The 22540-nt window shown below is 47.0% G+C and overlaps 1 protein-coding gene across 7 annotated transcripts in view; it reads right to left on the bottom strand.

Moving 5' to 3' along the window:
* The window catches only part of Adgrf5 (adhesion G protein-coupled receptor F5), a 66247-nt gene that overhangs the window by 26143 nt on the left and 17564 nt on the right, over window positions 1-22540 (bottom strand). For 5 of the 7 annotated variants that reach the window (XM_090355521.1, XM_090355525.1, XM_090355522.1 and 2 more), the window contains exon 1: window positions 877-1174. In XM_090355521.1, the coding sequence (XP_090211647.1) occupies window positions 877-1141 (265 nt within the window). In that variant the 5' untranslated portion in view covers window positions 1142-1174. Of the gene's footprint in view, window positions 1-876; window positions 1175-4672; window positions 4676-7365; window positions 7421-12128; window positions 12256-22540 lie in introns of those variants that run through there. The other 2 variants (XM_090355527.1, XM_090355526.1) reach the window with 2 other exon arrangements.

The raw sequence follows: 22540 nt of genomic DNA, 5'->3' as shown, positions 1-22540 counted from the left end.
TTCTCTTTCTCTCTGCCCCCACTCTCTGGAGGAAATTCAGTCATGAATGCCTGTCACTGGAGATGCCCTGAGAGCCAGGAACTCAAGTCTAGTCAACAGCTGAGAAGGTATCATAACCTGCCGCAATGCCCACATGAGCATGTGTGGAGACTTCATTTCTTTTTTTTTTCAATAACTTTTACTTAACATTTTTTATTGTAATTAGTAAAAGGGTTACATGATATTTGCCAGATAGAAGGTGCATTAATTCACATACATTGATACCCTTTCACATGTCTTGGTACCCATTTCCTTCCCCCCCACACACCCCCTCCCCCGTCTTGGTTTTCCCCCCTTCCCTATCAAATTACATTTCGATTTGGGCAACACCTCAGTGGTAACCTCAGGAGACACTGAGCTTGAACACTAAGCGATGTGACTCCCAGACTTATGGCTCTCAGAAACTGTAAGGTAATCTTTTTTTTTTTTTTTTACAATGCTAATGCTTAGTTTACTTTGTTTGGTAGCAATAGATAGCAAATCTAGAAGACACAAATACATGTTTGCCCTTCACATTTCAGCTCAAATGGGCTCTTATCTCATGGAGGACCTTAAAATTTTGCTGTTAAGGCAGAGACAGTGGCTTTTCCTGCAGAAGCTGGCTGTATCTTGAGGCCACTTTATGACAGCCATTTATGAGGGTCACCTAGCAAAACTCTGGTCCCCATTTAAAGTGAGGAACCCCTGGGCTACAGAGTTTTCCGGTAGGAGATTCATCCTGGAATGCTGGGAAGTCATAAGATCTTGTTACCGGCTTGTGGAGCTTGCAAGGATCATGTGCTGTACCCAGAAGACCCTTGGAGGGCCTTTCTTCCATCTCCTCCCTGGTAAACTCACCTGTTGTCACTGCTATGCTGAGAATGTCAGCAGAGGGGTCCGTGTTGTTCCCTTGAATTGGGAAGTGGAGGCTGTTCAAGTGAGTTTTGATGGACTCCAGGAAGGAGACATTTTCAAGACTGACCTCAATATCCACGGTGTATTCCTCCACTGTGGCACTCAGGACAGCTGAAATGAAAACACCCAGAGGCTGTGGGCATGCTCCCTGGGAAAGGCAGAGACGCTGAGGCACATACACAGCCGTGAACGCTGCCGACTGGTGCATGAGGGTGCCGGGCTGCTATGAACACTTTTAGAAAAGGAGCGTGTGTACCCCACCAGGGACCACCCTCAAACTTGGTGTCCATGGCCAAGGACCATTATAGGAGATGCCGTGACAGGAGCAAGGATGGAAGCGGGGCAGATAGCAAGCAGGCTCCTGCAACCACTCAGGCAATCAAAGCTGCAGTTGGGGTCTACAGGAGTGGGTGGGTGTCCTCCTAGCTCTTTGCGGTTGAAGGCCTCTGGGAAACATCACACAGGTCATTTCTTTGTTCTTAGCCTGTACTCACTGTATTCTTCCCTTGTTGCCGTTGCTTTGTATTTCCAGTGGCCAGGAAGATGACAAGTAATCAAACAGATGCTTGACAACTTATTAAGGGAAATAAAAGGGATTTCCTGTTCTTTGTGAACTTTTCCAAATTGTCTTTAGGCAACTGATTATTGGCATTCTAAATGAATCTACACACACACACACACCACAGACAGGCCTGACTATGTGTGTAATATACATTATTGTTGCTCTTTCCCAGTTTCCTATATGACATCATCTCCCGGCCATTTGTGCCCAGTTTCTCAAGGACAAGAACTGGGTTCCTTTAGCTCTCACAGCCTTACTCATCAGGCATGGGGCTGCCCCCAAATGGAAGCACAACTTAGTTACTTCTTAATTAACCCCTCTCCCACCTCAAGTTCAGGCACAGATTCACCTCTCCAAGTGTGACAAAACCTTTGATCTAAGTAAAGTACTGGTGACACATACCTAAAATCCTAGCTATTCAGGAGTCTGAGATCTGAAGGATCAAGGTTCATTGCTAGCCCAGGCAATGCTTATAAGACTAGCAAAATGCTGGATTGGATGTATGGGCCAAGTGGTAGAGTGCCAGTAATGACAGAAAAAGCCAAGTAAGAGCAGAAGGTCCTGAGTTAAGCCCCAGTAATGAAAAAAAAAAGAATGAACCTTTGAAGTACACAGTGAGAACAGAAGTTATAGGCTCAAGTGGTTAATAAAGGAACTGTAAAGACTAAGAATAATTCTCACAGATGCCTTGAAAATTTTCAAGTGCACCAAAAGTTAATAAATACTTGCAAAACCATGGCTTTAAATTTTGAGTCAAATTTAAATGCATGATGTCCAGTAACACAATAAAATGCTTTCTGCTTCCTAAAAGAACAAAAAATGTTCCCCATATCATTATAAGATGTTTTTAAAGAGAATATTCCCAGAACTATTGATGTCAAGTATATTGAGAAAATTTATTAGGAGAAACTCCAACTATGAAGTGGTTCTTGCAGAGGCTGAAGTAGTTGTTTACCTAAGAGTGGTAATCTCTGTTTATCTTAGGACCTTGGTTATAGGCTGAGATTATTTCACTTTGCATCATTTGATTTGCTATAATGAACTCAAGCTGTAAGTAGAGGCCTGTACAGATTTTCCAGGAATGCATTCTTACATTAGATTTTCTTCTTCTCATGACATCTGTACCAGGAAAATAAAATGATATTAAAACCTAACGTGGACTCTCCCTTTGTCATGGAGCGATGGCGTTGCCTCAGGCTTCCTGTTTTCTTTTGGATTCTCTAATGTTCTGGAACACAAGCCGGCTTTGTGGAAGAACTGCTCATCTTCCTTGGTGGGATGCCAGCTCAGGACACAGCACACGAGTGAGGAAGGAGCCCAAATGCACGGTGTTTACAAGGTCTGCCTGGGAGCATTCTTCTTTCCTGAAAAGTAATGCAGCCATATCTCTTCCTTCCAGAGAGTTCTCCAGCCCTGGCATCCTCTTTGTTGAAACCAGTCTGCTGTCCTTCCATGAATGTCAACAGGATTTCCTGGACAGAGGCTGCTTCTTTAGAAATGGCAGAGGCAGTAACAACCCAGTGTCATCCATTCCACCATCTGCAGTGCTGCAACCCCAGCTCTGGTCTGAGCACAGCAACTCCTACCTGAGTGTTCAGCTGGTTCAGGCCCACCACCCTGCGTCCATGTCTGGCTGTGATGTAACTACAGAACAAGTGCACGCCTGGAATGCATGTGGGGATTGGTGGGTGGCATCGCTTTCCATCACAACCAAGGGTATTCTTCTATTCCAAAGTCCACAGTGCTGAGTCTGGGGTCAAAACCCTGAGTGGAAAGGGTGCTGTGACATTAGCAAGGTGCAGTGCACCTCCTACTGAGCCTCTCAGCCTTTTTCTCCGGGTCCTTAAACTCCTAAGAGAGTCTTAATGCGCCCTGCTCCCCACCAACCCCCCTACCCCTCGCCAAGCCTGCATGTCACCTCTCCCTAGAGACTGATGAGAGAACGGAATATATACTAACCAAAGAAATGATTTTACTTTCAGGATTCTTCTGAGAATTCTCAAATCAGTACATTAAAAATCAATGAATCCCAGGCCGGCCCTTTATCCAACATTATCCATTCCAGTGATTCAAAATATTGACAGACGACTTAACACACGTAGGGGAACACACACACACACACACACACACACTTGGGTGCCTCAACCTCGGTAAACTATAATCCCAGAAATCTTGAAGAAAAATTCTTTACAGTGACGTTGAGGATCAAGTAGTTTAGAATCTTACGTTTGCCTCCAAATGAATTAATAATACTGCAGGACCAATGTCAATACCTAAATGTGTTTGTTTTGGACTCATTGTTTTGTTTCTTTTCTTTTTTTCCTTTTGGTGATAGTAGGATGGTAGTCAGGGCAGTTGCTTTACCACTTGAGCCATGCCCCCAGCCCTGTTTTGCTTGAGTTGTTTTGCAAGGCAGTGTCTTAAGAGTTGCCTCGAGTAGCCTCCTTACACGTGGCCTCTTGCACAGCCAGACTGCAGATGTGAGCTTCCATGCTACTGAGAAGAGACTGGGTAAACCAAAAAGTCACTGACCTGAGAATGGAATAAAATGTGGGGTGAACTGAGAAAAAGAGTCAGGCGTGGGCCCCTGACTTGCTTTGGGCAACCCCTTCTTGCCTGAATCCTAGGATAGAGCCAACCCCCCCCCCCACCCCCAGGAGCTCCTGCAAGCAGCCCAGATGCTCAGAGACAGCTATGAGGCCATCAGGCAGGGCCAGATGTGCATCCTCCACTCCCCTCACACAGACCCAGAGCCCAGGGGTAGAAAAGCCGAACCCTCCTCCTCAGCTCCTCCCCAAGCCCTAAGCCTGGGAAAGGAATGCTTCTTGTCCTTCCCCGGGCTGCAAGGGACCCAAGAGGGACAGTTTGTCTCTCCATTTCCTTGTATGTCCTTTTAAAGTCTCTCCCTCCTCTTCAGCCTCTGCACCATCTGGCTCCTGATAGTTCTGATAAACCCGCTTGTTTTCTTTTTCTCTGCCTCTGCTACCCCTTGTGTTGTTTGTCTGGATCATTCTGGCTCACTGAAGGTAGCGAATGCCTGGTGTCACTGGTGTCAGGCCGAGGCAGATGGGCCGGTCCAGGAAGCACTGAACAACCAGGATTCCCCTCTCCTTTCACACAGGTCACTGCCAGCCTCAGGCACTTATCAGAGATGGACATTTCTGGAAAGTTGGCCACCCACTTGTGACAAGCAGAGCTGGGTCTTGATCACAGCTGTTTAAGCAAACAAGTCTACTTTTGCCTGGCAACGCTAATGAGAACTGGTGTTGAGTCTGAGAACTCAGACTCTGAGCCCAAATAGGTGCACAAATTAACTTCCCATCTACAAAAGAAGGAAATGTATTGGCTTTACTCAGGAGAAAGGAGCTTGGTATTCTATTGACCAAAGGAGATCACGCTTTAAGAAAATCACTAGAAAAATCACAGTGGCTCACACTTGTAATCCTAGCTATTCAGGAGGCTGAGATCTGAGGATGATGGCTCAAAGCCAGACCAGGCACTAAAGACCCTAAGACTCCTATCTCCAATTAACCTCTAGAAAACCAGAAGTGGCACTGTGGCTCCTTGGTAGGGCAGTAACCTTGAGCTGAAGAGCTTGGGGACAGCGCCCAAGCCTAGAGTCCAAATCCCACAATGGACAAAAAGGGCCAGCACACTTGAGCTTTCTAGTCTGTGCAGCGAGCCAGAACCCTGATCTGTGAGGGCCTCGCTCTGGCAGGAAGATATGGGAATGTTGGGTGCCCAGCGAAGACTTTCCCTGAGTCCTCTCTCCCACCCCTTCTCCTCCTACCACTCATGCTTGGGGTCTCTCCAGCATCAGGCCTGCAGGTGTACTTCACTCAAGCTCTGAGCGGCGGCGTGATCATGTGATGTCTGCGCTCTGAGGATGTCTACCTCTAGATGGGAGTGGTGGTTCACCCCTAGAGTCCCAGCACTTGGGGAGGTGAGGCCGCAGGATCTTGAGTAGTTAGAGTGCTTTCTTTAGCGGCACAGCAGGCCCTGTACTTGTCTTTCCTTCTTTTTATGCGACTCGAGTTTGAACTCAGGCCCTCACTCTTGGTAGCCAGGTGCTCGGTCACTTGAGTCACATCCCCAACCCTTTTGGATTTAGTTTATTTTCTTCTTCTTCTTTTTCAATAGGGTTGTGCATTTTTGTCCTGATTGCCTTTGGAGCACAAGCCCTTCGTGAATGTCTTGCCCGGCATCACCTTCCTCGGGCTTTCTTCCGTCATCTTCCTGGACAGTCATTTTCTTATTGTAATTTATGTTCCTGTTATTCAGGGCCCCACACCAGGGCCTTTCCATAGTCATTTCTGACACTAGTGTTGTAAAAGTACTGAGGCCAATCCATCTTCTGTAGAGCATGAGCTGATTCACTCACACTTCCCAGATGCCTTGAGAAGCGCAGGAGTGCAGACGACCATGCACAATACATGGAAAATATGTCTTGTGGTGATCTGTCACTCTCATGATGGTTTTTTAATGAAAGCTGGCTTGGAAAATTCCTGGAATGTCATATTCCCAGATATGGAAGCGTTACCCCTCCCTCCAGCAACTACCACCCCATTCTGTTGCCATGGATTCAAACAGGTGGGTTCCAGCCTCTCTGGGAGGCGCCTAGCCTGAGCCCAGGAAGAACTTGATGAAAACCTGGAGGTAGAATTTTTCCACAAAGTTTGATTTTAACAAGAAATAACAATGCCGAGTATAGTGGCTCAAGCTTATAACTCTAGCTATATAGGGCAAGGATGGGGGCTCAAGGTTCAAGGCCAGCCAGGGTAATAAAGTTTCAGAGACTCCGTCTCACTCCATGGCTGTACACAGTGGCATGCATCTGTTGTTCCAGCCACAGGGGAAGTACACGTTGGAAGATTGCAATCCAGGCCAGTCTGGGCATAAAGCAAGACTTTATGAAAATATGGCTAAAGGGGGATGGAGGTGTGGCTCAAGCAGTTAGAGTACCTTCATAGCTAAATGGGAAACTGAGAGATCAAATCCCAGTGCCAAAAAATCATTATCAGAATCATCATCATCATCACTGTAATCATCATCATCATCTTTCAAAATATGAATAGGTACATGTTTGGCTCTGGGCCTAACACGGTGTACAAGAAACACCATGGGTTGTCAGAAAAATGCCACTTGCTTTGGAGCGAGTAGATTGGGTTGTAAGGAGGGAGGAGAAGGGCAAGTAGAGTAACATTGGGATAACAAGGTGAAGATTAAACCAAAAAAAGAAAGGAGAGAAGGGAAGGGTAGTGGAAGAGAAGGAAGGGGAAGGTAGGGAAGAGAGAGAGGGGAGGGGAGGGGAGGGGAAGGGAGGGGAGGGAAAGGGAGAGGAAGGGAGCCATACCAAATTAGTAATGTCACTGATTACAACCCTACACTTGCCCTGATCCCCTCACAGGGTAGAACCTTGCATTTTCCAGGCTAATTTAATAGAAAAACTGGAATAACAAAAAAAGGATTTTAGCCTAGGGATTAGGTTGATTCAAAATAAGGGGCTCAGTGGTAACAGTTTAAGAAAGTGGTAGAGAGGGAGAGGGGATGGGCCTGAGGAAAGAGTAGGTGTTTGGCTCTGAGGGACAAGTGGGAGAGAAAGCCACAGAGACCCCAGTGGTCTGAGGAGCTGAGCTGCTAACAGTCGAGAAGGGAGACTGCGTGCAGGGCGTGGGCAGGAACCCCTCAATGTCACTGACGCAGCAGACAAAGGAGTTCCCTTCAAATCACTTCTGGCAATACTACTGCCAAAGACACTGCTGCTGGCATACCTAGACACGGAGTGAGTTGTAAGGACTACAGCATTAAAAGGTTACAGCATCATTTGACTGGATTTACACAAGAGATTGCAAAGCCAGGAGCCTCCATACCTGCTCGTTTTTGCCTCAGGATTTCTTCACCCTCTAGTTCACCTTCACGGAGAATCTGAAGGAATAAAAAAATCATCTTAGGAAGTTGTCTGTTAAGGTTGGAAAAGTTTTCTCCACCCCAGCTTCCAGCAAGAGATCAGCAAGTGGTGAGTTCAAATCTTAGCTCCACTGTAAAAATGGCCATGTGGCCTACTCAACCTCTCTATGCCTTAGACCTACTCAGTAGCATGAAGATGAATAGCGCTTACTTCCTAAGGTCATTGAAAAACCAAATGCTTCCTCCAAGAGCGGAGAACAGCTCTGATTACAGAGTCTTAATATTTGGGTCTAAGCACTCCCCATTCTGAGATAACCATTCCATGTCTTCACACCCCAGCGCCTCGTTCCTCAATCGGAACCTGTCTCCTTTCCTACAGTAAGTGGAGGAGATTGGTAGCTCTTGAGCTGCTACCAAAACCTTACCCGCTGACCTCACTCGGCCTCCCTCACCTACCCTTCCTGCCTGGGGGTGGGTTTTCCTGGGATGTGTGTCCCGCCCAAGCTCCCTTCCCGGCTCACTGGGACTGCGCCCCCTCTTTGAAGCCTTGTTGGATGACTCAGTTCACAGAGGAATGTACTTCTCCGAGAACTCCACATCGCTCTGACTGCCCCAGACCCAACTCACTCTGCTCCCTGAGGGCCCATGACTGTCCAGCAGGCACAGTAAATGATAACAAACAGAATTCCCAAGAACTGCTCCATGCTTGGAGCCAGGGCCATCCAGATCAGTGCGAGTGGCTACCCTCAGTTGGCCAGTGAGAAAACACAAGTCTGGGTCTCAAAGAACAGAAAGGGTCAGGATCCGAACTCAGCCCTGCTGCATTCTCAGGGCCTCAGCTCATCTTACCAGGGAACCTGAGCTCTCTTTTCCTTCTGCCTTTTTTTGTTTCCTTTTATTTTTTTTTATTATTTGTTTATTTTTGTCTGTGTGATACTAAGGAATGGAACCCAGGGACTCATGCATCCTAGGCAAGCACTCTACCACTAAGCTACATTCCAAGCCCCTCTTGCTACCATTTCTCTCTCTCCTCCTACCACCTGCTGTTCCTCAGTTACCTGTGAAGGGATTATCAAATAAGAGCCATTTACCCCTGTGCCTGTCAACTGTACATGTCTGGTCCCCTCCCCAGACCCTTAGGGCAGACAAGTTGAAGAAGAATTAAGTCAGGAAGTTCCGTGTCCATGAGAGTTCAGAAGTGTTCTTAGAGAAATAAATAGAGTCATGATGGATGGTGATTGGAATTTCAAAAGTCCAGTTTCTCTTTCTTGCAGTGAGGCTATTTTAGAGGAACTTAAATACGCAGGAACTGAAGGGACAAAGCCAATGTATAGGGTGGTTCCTGTTCCCTTCCTTTGGAGCCTGCTCTGGCCCTGTGCCCTGGCAGACGAAGTTCTTCCTGCATTCCTGCCTCTGCCCCAGGACTGGACGCAGGAAGAGACTGGATACTAGAGGTTTCTCCATCTACATACTTGGTTGAGATCAAGGAGGGCCTCAGCTGGCCCAGGAGAATGGAACCTCTAAGGGTCACCTTTGTCCAGCTCTCTAAGGTCAAGTTTTCATTCTCTCTGCTTTCCACTGGGACTAAAATGTTTAAGGCCTCAATGCTATCTGTGGAAAGTCAAAATCAAGGTACATTTCAGTTCTTTCGATTCTCTGTGAGAACAGAACCCCTTGCCCCTCTCCCCCATCTGATTCATTTAGGGAGATTAGAAAATGGTCTGCCCATCCATATGAGGCTAACTTTGGAGAAGCTGCTGTTTGAAGATGTCTTGAATCTTTACAGTGATCCTCTAGAACCTTCTGGACACACAGCTTTGCCTACTTCCCTGCCTCTCCTAAATCTTGCTGGACCCCTCCCGTTCACATGTGCCTTCCTTTAAAGTCTACAGGCATCAGAGAGAGCAATGCAGGAAAGGCACGTGGACTGCCTGACAGTGTACAGAAGCTGGGGTGGTTGTGACAAATATCCTCAACCATCCCAGATTCGAGAAGGCGCAATGAGCTGAACCGCCAAGTCCTGGGGTCTGGAAAAGCCACTCACCCATTCTAGGATTCAGGGTCTGACATTGTGAGCCATCAGCCGTGCAGAGCCATGCCAAGTGGTTTCTGTCATCTTAGGCAATGAGGTGTGCCTCGTGTTCATCTGGCTGGCCTGGGACCTCTGGGAAACCAGCCCTGTCCACCTCAATCCTCAGATTCCCTGACTCTGAGACCTCATTGAACTTGGGGTTCTGGGTAGAACTGGGGAGGCCCAATCCTGCAGTGGATTCACAAGGCTCTGCTGGATATTCACTTCAGACAAGAGCACAGAGCGTCTCCCCCTCCCCTCCCCTTACCCAGGTGGACACCCCTCTGTGTGCTCCTGCAGAGGTCTCCAGATATCCGCCTGAGCTGCCACACCAGCTCTGTCCTGAGGGCATTTCCTGAGGGCCGCCAGGAGGGACAAGGCCACCAATGCCAGGAAGGGCCCCACCTCAGACCGGGTACTGAGGGGCAGAGCAGATGGGAACGGGGTGGCCTGGAATGCAGGGCAGGTGGTCAGTTGAGAGTGAGAGGGAGCGTTTGGTGCCTGGGAAGCAAAATCCCTTGGAAAACTGGGGTGGTAGACAGGGGGCAGCCCTGCCATGCTCTCTTCTCTTGCTGCTGACATTGCAAAAGTATCTCAGCAAGAGTCCTGCTGTCACGTCTCTATGTTTAGATTAAAAACAACTATAAATCGAGAAGCCCTTTCGATCTGGGCCAGTCACCATGTATATAGGTATGGCAGTGTTCCATATTAACAATAAGCCAGCAAAGAACATGCCACATTGTATTGCATGAGATAAGGAAAGTTAATGAAGTCTCCAAGACTACTGCAAGTAAAAGCAGAGCTTCAGGCCTGCTTAATACCAACACTGGATATAGGGTCTGGTGCACTGATGGTAGCCATTGGAATAGACACATGTTGCCAGGCGGTAGTAATTCAGTTAGGGAAACCAGACAGTGGCACTGGGGACTCTCCAAGGGTGTTCTGTGGCCTTTGGGTTATGTGGCAATACTGTATTTTTGGAGGGAAGAGTCTCTAGGGGTGACCTGTGTGAGCTACCAGGAAGACCAAGTTTAAGTTCCACTGTCTACCTCAGTGGTCACTGGCTGGACCCTGAGCAGCCCGGGCAGTGGAAGGACTCTGCCACCAGAAATAGAGGGAAGGTACTAGGTAGCCAAGAAGAGCAAGGGACTCTGAAACAGAGGCAAAGATAACCCCATAGCAGAGATGGCCTTGACTTCTAGACTCCCCCCACACACCTTGAATAGACAGAACTCTAAGCCAACCAGGAGATAAACAGGTTATTCCATACAATTATGAAGGCCTGCTCTCTGGAGCTGGGGAATGGAGATATACAATGTACACCTTTCAAACTGTGGGAGGAATAAAGGCAGTAAAGATGCCCCCAAAGAAAACAGTACAAAAGTGGATAGTCATGAAACAAAAGTCCTGAAAATAAGATCAAGTATTTAAAATTGTGTCGCCACATGTATATAACTTATACTACTTGAAACAAAGAGTAGTTGCTTACATTAGGGGTAATAGAGAAAAAAAGCACATCAAACTCATGTTATTTTTTAAAAAATTAAAGCAGGGCTGGGAGATTCGCCTGGTGGTAGAGTGCTTGCCTAGCATACACGAAGACCAGGGTTCAATTTCTCTATACAACATAAATAGAAAAAGCCAGAAGTGATGCTATGGCTCAAGTAGTAGAGCTCTAATTTTGAGAAAGCCCGAGGATAGTGCTCAGGCCCTGAGTCAAAGCCCGTGGACTAGCAAAAAAATAATAATAATAATAATTAAAGCCAAGTGATCTATTAAAGTCTGAAAGGAAAAGAAGGGGAAAGAATGACCAGTCAAACAAATATAAAGCCAGGACTGACAACTGATATAGAAAACAAAGGATTAAATATAAATGCATACATGGGCTAAACAAAACATAACTGAAGTACTTGAAACATCATTGGAAAATATACTAGTAGAGTGGGAGACTCAAAAATAGCAAATACTTACATAGTGTTGCTTATCTGCCAGGAAGTGTTCGAGGACCTCTTGCAAATATTAGCTAATTTAATTCCCACAGTAATCATAGTCAATCAGTAATACTAGTCACACAGTAGTACAGACAAAGAAACTGGGAGTCAGAATTATGTGTTTCTGATGATTTCCCAGCCAGAAACCCTCCCTGCCCTTGGGTCATAGAGAAGACCAGGTACAGAAGAAGCCAGCAGTGTCTCAAGAGCAAGACTTCCTGGTCCCCCCTGTGAAAGCAGAAGCCCCCTGGCTGTCTAAACATGAGACAACCTGGATCATTTATTCTGCGTGCCATCCGTGGTCTCTCAGCCCACACTGACCTGTGACTGTGACACTCAGAGAGGAGTGTTTTTTGCAAGGTGTTCTAGTCTGATGCTCAGGCTAGAAGGAATGCTTTGAGAATGGCTTGTGCAATGAGGGTGCTAATTGTCCATTCTCATCCTCAGCCTGAAAGTGGCAAGCTAGTTAAGGAGCCAGCCTGCATGGCAGTCTTGAAACCAATGTGATGCCAAATACACTGAGGTCCATTTATGGTCATTTTGCAACATTTTCACAAAGCTCTCCTTCCTTGCCATGGTTTAAGAGCCGTTTTCCTGTCTGTGACATTCTCAGGAAGTCAGAGAAATGTGACTGGGAAATAATGACAGACATGGGTTTACTCACCAAAGGATGTGAGCTGGGCTCTGGGTTCAAGTCCAGTGTGGCTCTGGAAGAATAAATCACAATGAGCATGAAGCACAATGTGGTTCTCCTTTGGGATTTCATTTCTCCAAGGTTGAGTTGGTTTTGCCTGAAATGGAAATATGATGAGTTAGAGGATTCTATTTACTAACCAAGGGCAGAAATAGCAAGTCCTGTCTTCAAGGTCATACCTGATAATATGAGAAAAAGAACAAAGCACAGAGGAATCAGCCTGATAGACCCTGAGAGGATGGGACATAGCTAAAGATGGCACCTGTATTTAAGTAGTTTAGAGGCAGCAGATGTCTGACACATTGAATATATATGGGAAAGCAGAGGGAGCAGGAAAGAAAGAGAAGGGAAAATATGGGCAGAGAAGGCAGATAAGCAGAAAGGGTGATTGCTCTCCCTAATACCATTGGTGTTTTGATCCCGGACACAAATTATGTGTGCTGGAAGGGACAAGAAAACACCCTCCCTGTTGGTATATGCAATGCACTCTGCTCATTTAATTTCCATTTTCACGTTCTCGTCTATCCTAAATTACCCTACACTTTTCTTTTTAATTCTGGGAGCAACCTATGAGATTGACCTCATGATACACATGAACAGGATAAGACCACATTAGAACCGAAATCCCTTGAACTACAAGTTTTATTTTGTAACTTGATTTCATTATCTTATAGATCAAATCATGGAATGCATTGATTTTGTGGTGAAAAAAAATGAGGCCTTCCTTTTTGTAGTGAGATTAGTACTTGGCTTATTTGAAAGTAGAATACTTCTTGGAATCTGGGAAATGAGACCATCACTTTGGTAAGAAAGTTCTTTGCCATTGGCTTTCCTCTGTCTGTGAAGTTTCGCAAAAAAAAAAAAAAAAAAAAAAAAAAAAAGATCGGTAAACTGGGACAAAAGCTAGGGGCTAGAATTTCTGTAACTTTTCTGTACCCAAGTTTTCCCATCTGTAGAAAGAGGCTGAGTCTACTCCCTAATTCTCTCCCTGAGAGTTCTCTGAGGTTTGGATGAGATTAAAAGCTAGAAAGAGAACAGGTGATGCACACTGGTCATCAGTGGAATGTAAAGAGCAGCCACCAGGAAAGACACCCTGGCCAAGGGACACAGACAGCCCAGAGGGCCAGGGCCAGGATAAAACCAACATGGGCCAAGTTGTACACGCCAAGGAGAACTGTATTTCAATCACCAGCCAACTGCCGCCTTTTCCTCTTCCGCCCCATGGAAAGAGGAAAGCAGAAGGCCTTGGAAAACACAGCCAGGATGGCGTTCTGGCAGTCATCAGACACATTTTTAAAATTCTGCAGCCATCCGTGGATTCAGGAAAATGCTTAGTGATTTCAGTTATGCAAACAGAAGCAAGGCCAGACACATCTGCTGCGGAGAAAGCATACTCGATCATTTGCCAGAAGTTTGAAAGGCTTTTTGGAAAAGCACTTGGGTTGGTTTATCTGGCTGAGAGGACTTGTCCTGGGGTGAATCAGATATTTCGGAGACAACTTAATCTTTTCAGATCCTAGCTTACTCTACTACATATACTAGTTATCTATACGGTATTATGTATGCTATCATTATTGCACTACTTTGCTAATTAGTTCCATGCTGAGGAACTTAATTAAGAACATGAGCTTTTGTAACTGAACAGTTAATGGGGCAGGTACCAGGCCTATAGGCCACTGGCCCATGTTGACTTAGTCTTCTTTCTCTCTTTCTCTTCCTCACTTGCTTGTTCCTTCTTTCCTCTTCTTTCCTCTCCTCCCTTCTCCTCCCTCTTCATCCCCTCCCTTCCACCTGAGCCAACGGATAATACTGTTATTATATTCCTTCCCATCCACCATATACCTTTGCATCTCCTAATCTAGGTCTTGTTTTTAAAAAAAAATTCTTCTGGGCTGGGAGTTTGGTCTAGTGGTAAGAGTGCTTGCCTAGCATGCACAAAGACCCGGGTTCGATTCCTCAGCACCCCACATACATAGAGAAAGCCAGAAGTGGTGCTGTGGCTCAAGTGGTAGAGCTCTAGTCTTGAGAAAACCCAAGGACAATGCTCAGGCCCTGAGCTCAAGCCACAGGACTGGGAAAAAAAAATTCTTCCTTCTATGTGCTCATTTCTTGTTTTAAAACCATCATAAAAAGTAGTAGAGGTATGAGCCACATAGCTGAGGGTGTCTCTACTTGGAAGAAAAGAGAACATCTCACTTTGAAATATACCAGGGTACCCGGGGTTTGACCAATGGGGACAAGAGAGCCCGTGGAAAGTACTTCTGCTTCCTAGGTCACGGCTGCGTGGGGGAAGAACTGGATGATGAATGTCCCTGCGCTGCACCAGGGGGTAATGTCAACCCTCGGCTCATAGGGGTCCTCTTGCTGGCAAGCGAGAGGCAACTAGAATTTGCTACTGAGGGCAAAGATGATCCTCACTGGCCTAGTTAGCCACGTGTGGCAGGGATGGGAGTGTAGTCCAAATGGTAAAGAGACTGTCAATCTAGGAAGCCCAAAGTCTTCAAGCCCAAGCCCCAGTCCCTTCATAGCAGCAATTAAGTAAACAGACAAGAGAACAGCAAGCAACAACAAGGAAAGGATGGAATGGACCCCCGCAAGCAAGGCACTGTGTGTCAGAAGTGAGCCTTCCATCTGAAAGCCTGACGTGCTTGCTATATTCATTCGCAGACTCCTGGCGTAAAAGGCAAAGGCTGAGCCAAACAGGCACACTGTGACCCTTGCCATTTACTTGTACCATTCATCTCCATCCTCCTGTTCTTCAGACCCCTGAGCAAATAGTACTCACCCTCCAAAGCCCGGGTGGAAGATCTCAGTCTCCGCAGCTCTAAATGCTGAAAGTTCCCCAACAGCCCCGCACGTGCAGCGAAGCCCCTGAACAGGCCTGCTAGCGCTGCATCGGTTGCCGTGACTCTCTCACGCAGTCAATGTACCGGTTTCCTGGCTCATCATCATTAGCCTTTCACCCAGTGGACAAACATTTTATGAAGTCCAGGCAAGTGCCAGCTGGCCCCTCCTGAGCTGCAGGGAAGTGGAGGTAACCAAGACACTGGCCCTGTCTCCATGGAGCTTAAGATCTAATGGAGTAGAAGGAGACGACATTCAACCGCCAGCCCCTCCGTTCATGGTGACGCTGAGGCTTGGAAGGCCAACAAGAATAATCACCATGCTAGTGCTTGTCCAGCATTTACCATGCTCGAGTCTCTGAGACGAGCACTGACTCTATTCAATAACTAAGATTCTCTAATAACCCCACGAGGTGGTTCTAGTCTGATACATAATAACGAATACAATACCAAGTTAACAGACCCACTCAGTGGTTAAATAGCTCCCCTGAGCCAAAATTTGAACCAGCAAGTCCAAGTCCAGAGCTCGTTCTTTTACCAGTATCCTGAGCTGTCTTAAAGAACAACAACAAAGTTATAAGAGAGTCATGTCCTGGTCTAGAAAGTTTGTGGATGTACTTAATTGTCCCAGGAGAAGTAGTTAATGAAACATGAATTTGAGGTACCCAAATTAAAAGAGGAGGCTGAGGGGAGGAGAGGAAGGGAGAGCTACATGGAAACCAATTGTGATGTACAAAGGCCCTGAGGTGGGGTGAAGAAAATCACAGCACATTCAAAGAAATGCAAGACTTGATGGAACACCAAAGGGAAGCAGAAAATTGATATGAGACAGGCAGGGGGCAAGGGGAGGCAAGCCTGATTACCACAGAACTGGATGAGACTGAAGATGTCTGGAAGAGAATAGAAATCCTAGGACCAAGGCCCCCAGAATTTCAAAGGGATGAGTCAAAGGACATGATGTCAGCAAGCTGGCCATCAGGACTGATGGAAGCCAGGGAGTCTGGGTGCCGCCGGGGTGGGGTCACCCTGGATCTGGAGGCCAGATGTATGTGAAGAAAGGAGGGGGGTCCCTTTGGGGTGCTGGAATGGAAGTGAAATTGGGAAGCTGGAGAGTGGGGGACAGGTGTGGCACGCATAAGGAACGAGACACTGGGTTGTGAGAAGAAGGGGTGAGTGGAGTGCCGTACCTTGTGTGGTTCCCCTTTGCACACTTTGGTGAGGTTACACTCACAGCTTCCTCCTTAAGAAGGGAACAGGCGTGTTGCATGATGGGACGCTGTGGGCCAGCTTGGAGCCTTGGTCAGTGAGTGGCAACTGGACCCCACAAAAGGAGCCAAGGGGTCCCTCCTCACGTCCACCTAGTCCTGTCCTCAGGAGCACACAGGCTGGCCTCGCCCAGGTCAAAACCAAACAAGCAAACACACTGCCACACACGATGTCGCATTGCAGAACCACCGTGCTTGTTTGTACTTGGCCTGGGGCTCTTACTCTTCACTCATCTGCTCCAGACCAAGATTTGCATCAAGAAGAAGATGTCATTTGTCACCTCCCCTCTGAGCTGGAGAAGTACAGGTTCAAAGTCATCAACTGTAAGCCTGAGATTGGAGGATCAAGGTTCAAAGCCCGCCTGGGCAGGCAAGCCCTAGAAGCCCTTATCTCCAATTAACCAGCAAAAGGCCAGAAGTGGAGTGCAAGGTAATGACAGTATGTAGTAGCCTGATGAGAAACTACAGTATAGAGATAGGCTTGCCTGAGTTAAAGTCCAGTGATGTACTCTCTCTCTCTCTCTCATCTCACTCACTCTCACTCACTCTACTATATCTCTCTCCCCTCTCTCTCTCTCTCCCCTCTCTCCACCTCTCTCCTCTCCCTCTCTCCTCTCTCTCTCTCCTCTCTCTCTCTCATCTCTCTCTCTCTACACTCTCTCTCTCTCTCTCTCTCTCTCTCTATCTCTCTCCCACACACACACACACAAGCCATTAAGCACAGCTTTCAGATCCACCCTTCACAAATCTTTACTGGCATTTGTGGACTGATAAGACTATCTCTGCTGACCTTATTTAATGGCATGACTCACCCCTCGCATATGCATAAACACAAGCTAAATATTAATTTCACAAACACATAAAACCAATGCCAACTGTCATGACTGAGAGCTAAGAGAAACTACATTTTCTTTTCATTTTATCCTTTGCCTTGAAATCGGTCCTACAGTGGCATTGTGTGCAGCCCGCTCCGTCTCCATCTCGGCTATCAGATTGAGGAGAGCATATTGTTTGTACACAATAGTGGCAAGTGTTCCAAAACAGAGCGGCACATGTGACAGCCTTGATAACCTTTCAGGCCCCTTACTCCTGTGAAGTCACTGGTGTGGAGGGGTGGATTTCAACCTCCAGCCCGAGATTTCCATCTCTAGCAAAACATCAAGTTCCTCCCTCTGCTCTATCTCCCAGCTTTATCTTATGGAGGGATTTCCCTACCCCAGGCCAAACATGTGAGACACTGCGTTCCAGCTGCTACCTTGGTCCACACAGTCTGAAGTCTGGAATTTTTAAAATTCACTGCTGTGCTTCTGCTGGGTTTTTTTTGTAGTTATGTTGTTTATTATGTGAGGGTTTTAATAAATATGAGCATGATATAATCGTCATTATATTTAATAATAGATCATTCCAAACAGCTTCTTTGTAGGAATAGAAGCCCAGGGTTCCCTGCTGGCAGAGCTCAACCGTTCCATTGCTGGATGTGTGGGATGGGGCTAGGGAGAACGGGAGAGGAGGTTAGCGGATGCAGCAGCACTGGGAACAGGCAGGCGCTGGAGACTTCTGGGGAGGGAGGGGGAGGCAAAAGGTATTTACCATGCCATTTTAAATAGTTCAATATTTTGCCAGATGCAGGTGGCTCATGCCTCTAATCCCAGCCACTCAGGAGTCTGAAATCGAAGGATCGTGGTTCAAAGCTAGCACAAGCAGGGACAGTCCATGAGACTTTTATTTCAAATAAACCAGGAAAAGAAAACTACCTTGATGTGGAGCAAATATCGAGAGATACAATGATGTTTTCACAACTAGTGTTTTCCCCTGGTCTCCTGAGGGCCCCTGTGCTTTCTGAAGCCCCCACCATGTCACTTCCATTTCATTCCATCCTAATTCACTCTCCCTGTCCTCTCTATTCCACAGTGCATTCTCCTCTTACAGTGCCTCGCTCTAAGCCATGCAAAATACTTCTGCCCTTGGCTTTTTTTCTCTGTTGACGCCTTTTCCTCTCTGCTGGAGTGTGGCTACTCCACAGTTTCATGTGAGCCCTCCTAAAAAGTGCCCTCTCCAGCCTGCCCTCTTTGCTAAGAGAAGGGGAGCCAGGCTTGTGTGACTTAATACACTTAACCACTGTGACCAGAATCAAAGGACGCCAATTGAAACGTGCAGTGGATCACGGAAGGCTCTTGCTGGACCCCTAGCCAACGCCTGTCTTCCACTGGAAAAGCCTTCATGGAGCACTCTGCTGTCTAGAAAACTGTGAGCAGGAGGAGGTCTAAAGTCCGTACAGAAGCACCTCACAGTGTTCTGCTTAAAGGAGAGAACCATGACAGCGATGTGCCATTGTAGAGAAAAAGCAGCGGTGGGCAAATTTGTGATGAAAAATGTACCATTTATTATTTAGTTCAATCCAGAAGATGGCAAATCCTGCAGAGGATTAATGAGTACCTGCCCTGCCCACACACCCTCCTGTTCTTAGGATCAGAACACAATTGAAGGGGTGACAGAGAAGCCCCCCATCAAGAACAAGTGCATATCCTATTTACCTTGGACTTCCGATTGGATTCTGTAGAATCCACAAGGAGCCCAGAGCCAAGTCATCCACAGGGGAGCAAAGCAATGGGTCATGCCAGGTTAAGACGTCAGGGCTATGCCAGGGCTCACGTGTAGGCGTGGCTGTCCCACTGTGCCACAGGGTGTGGGAGGGGGAGGGGGCCACAGCTCTCAGCACTGCAGAACCATAAACATCTCAAACAGGTGCCATTGTTTCTCCACTGCACAATGAGATTGCTTAAGAGGACATACAGACAGACTTTCCCCCTCCTTCCCTCCCTTTCTCCCTTTCTCTCCATACCCAGGCCCCCTTCCCAATAATACTGACTCAATTTTACAGACAAAGCAGCGTCTGGACATTGCTTCCTTTGGAGAAGTGATAGGGAAATAGGAACAGGTTACAGACATTCACATCAGCAAGCATCAGGATGAGGCCGCAGTCACAAACAAAACCCCTAACACCTTGCCTCAAAAAGGACGGAGTCCAGCCAGTCACACAAATTGTGTAGTAGCTTAGCCTTCACCCTGACAGTCCCAACCACAAGTGGAACTGAAGAGCTGGTGATCTGTGTCTTCTTATTCCTGTGCCCAAAGAGCGTGGCTTTTGTGAAGCTAGGCAAATAAATCAAGCACCGGCCTTTTCATTTCTGTTCTCAATAAAACAGGAATAAGATGGGATGTGGAGAAACTGGGGGTCTGAAAGTCTCTCAAGAACAAAATTGTTGCCAGGTACCAGTGGCTCACGCCCGTAATCCTAGCAACTCAGGAGGCTGAGATCTGAGGATCTCAGTGTAAAATCAACCCAGGCTGGAAAAGTTATATCAGAAAACTGATGGGATCGGCTCTGAGTGGCAGAGCGCTAGCCTTGAACAAAAGAGCTCAGAGACAGCACCCAGGCCTCAAGTTGAAGCCCCACAACCTCAACAGCAACAAGGAAATAATTGTTGCAAATAAATTACCGGCAAAGAGATGGAATCTATGTTTACAAGCCATGGACCAGGTTTAGCACCCAGCGTAGGTGGGATTCCGTGGTATTTCTTTTTTCTTTTCTTTTTTTGTCAATCATGGGGCTTGAACTCTGGGCCTGGGCATTGTCTGGAGCTAGGAGCAGTACCACAGGTGACACTGTTAGGTTGCTTTCTCACACTCCACAACTACAGCATCCATAAACACACCAGGTCTTGATGGAGTTCTCTCATGAGCCTAACACGACCTAATGGGGTGACGTGACTGCCCACAGCTCTAGAGACAAGCCAGCGGCCGACAAATGTAACAAGATGCTCCACTACGCAATTTCAAAACCACCAGTGGGCAATAGCCTGGAGTGGTAAAATGCTGGGAAGGACGGGAAAGCCAAAGATGGCCACTGTAAAGTTCTTCGTCGTTACTCACTTTGCCTTTCTGTATAATCCAATGGACTTGTTCCTTCTACACACATCTCTTAATAATTTAGGGGCACGGAAGAGGTACTAAATTAAATGGAAAAAATGAACTTCAGCTGAATGTGTTGGTTCTCCACTGAGTCAAAGGGGAATCTCTCCCGCCTTTAGGCCATCTTCCCTGGACCAACCACTTTTCCTAGCCATTGATCATTGGTTTTACTTCCTCCCCCCGGCCTTTTATTTCCAGAACAAGGCTACCTCTGATGATCTTCAAACTGTTTATTAGCAAATCTAGAGTCTCATTTGCAGGAAGTTGTTATTAATATTAATTGCCAAGGACAAAACCAACATGAAAAGGGTCATCACAGAAGTGAGCCGAATCCATAGCGCGGTCTTCTAGATGCTGAAGTAACTATTTGCGTTCCCCTGGTTTTGCTTTGCCCTGACACTGAAAGGCCCTACAAAGAGCCATCTCGAGAATCTGACCATGAGCCCACACGGTGCTTTCTCAGGCTTATCCAACAAGGAACAGAAAATAAGCGTTTAACTGGTAATCTAGCCAAGTGTTAACAGGACGACCTTTTAGGAGAGGGACTACCGCACATATCGAGGGTAAAAGCCCCTAAAAACCTGTTGCGAGATATTAGTTCACAAGAAGAGAACACCCACATTATTTCACAGAATTCAAAGACTCAAAAACCAGCTACTTTACTGCTGCAGAATGGGCAGACAGGGCTGCAGGGCTTCTCTACAGAACATAAGAAATCATCCGTCAGCAAGCCACACAGGGTAGCTCTTTCCTTCTTTTCTAGAACATGCTAGACAAGTATGCCTGGCTCTTAAGCTCCAGAACTTTTTTTTTCCTGACCAGCGCACAGATTCCTTGATCCTCAGCCATGTGCAGGAGGCCTCCGGCCTGGCTGGTCCCTAGACATCAACCTGTCTCAAAACCCTGAGGGGCCACTGGCCCTGGTGACACAGGTGGCAGGGGTATCACATACCCGGTAGCTCACCAACCAATACCCTGGATCAGAGCATGCTTCCTGGCTCAGGGATGGAAGAATTTATTTAAGGGAAAAGTCAACCAATCTTTGCTAAAAAAAAAAAAAAAAAAAAAATCCAAAGACCTCCGACAGTGGCCAGGTACCAGGTACTCAGCCTGGCCTAAATACAGTCTTAGCAACTACCACAGTGCTGTGCAGTGTTCTTGGTGGATCTATTTTGCCTTCCTGACATTTCTATCAGAGCTGCATGAAAGCAAACCAGACAAAGAGAACCAATCGAGCCTTGGGGGTGCCTTAAAGGCAGCGTGAAAGTAGCCCAGGTCCCTCGAGGGCTTACTACAAAGGGAGACAGGCCATCGTGGGAAAGATACATTACCTGTCCAGTACTGCTGTCCCCAGAAGGGCTCCTGCTCTCTGATCAGATGACTGGAAGCTTCCACTAGGAGGCCATGGCCTTGCAGCCTCCTGAAGGGACCTCACACCCAGAGCAGAGAATGCTGAGCAGGATTCATTTCGACCTTATAGCAAGTCTAGACTCTTCTTTGGACAAGCAGTCTCCCCAGCTGTGTTCTGAGCCTCACAGAGCCATGCCTGAGCCTCTGTGCTGCTTGAAAAAAACAACAAGAAGCAATTTCCTGCTCCTCTTCCCCATGGCCTGTGCTGCTTCCCCCGCCCAGGGGAAGTCCTTCAGATCCTCTTATCTGGAAACCTCCTTAGCAAGTGGACAGACTTGTTCGGCTAGCAACCCCCCACACCCCTAGTTCTTGCTTTCCTTTCTCCCAAGGAGGGGAAAAAATCTCAGAAAAACCAAACCACCACAAACCAAAACTGAGCTAGAACTCATGAGCCGGGTAGGATGCCAGCTTTGTACCTTTAAAAAAAAAAAAGAACCCCAGGAACTGATGTTATGGACAGAAAACTAAGACTTGAAAAAGGGCAAGAAATCAGACAATGAACACATTCCCCAAGGATGGGAGATCTGAGCAGGGATGGAGTGGGGGGGGGGGGGAAGAGGTGGTGTGCCTCAAAATGCCACATCCAGGCACAGATGGCGCTGCTTCGTTTCCAGGCAAAATGAATATTTGTACATATCCAGTGACATTTCAATGGCATCTGGGTAAGTGATGTTTAGAGATACAGAAATATATGGGTAAGTCCTACTGTTAAGCCACCGTGTAGTAGCTGGGGTTAAAGATGAGGGGCAGTCAGAGGTTGGGACCTGACATTGACCTTACACAGTGGGAAACTGAGGCCCAAGAAGAGCTAGTGACTTTCACAAGGCCAGACTCCAGATAGGAAGGGGTAGACTGTCGTTTAATTGTTCTCAAACAGTGCGGGGTGGAGGGG

Source organism: Megascapheus bottae, chromosome 22 (assembly GCF_031878675.1).
Source record: "Megascapheus bottae isolate mThoBot1 chromosome 22, mThoBot2.hap1, whole genome shotgun sequence".
Classification (NCBI taxonomy): Eukaryota; Metazoa; Chordata; class Mammalia; order Rodentia; family Geomyidae; genus Megascapheus; species Megascapheus bottae.
The sequence above is the reverse complement of the archived record's forward strand: the minus strand, read 5'-3'. Positions and strand labels throughout refer to the sequence as shown.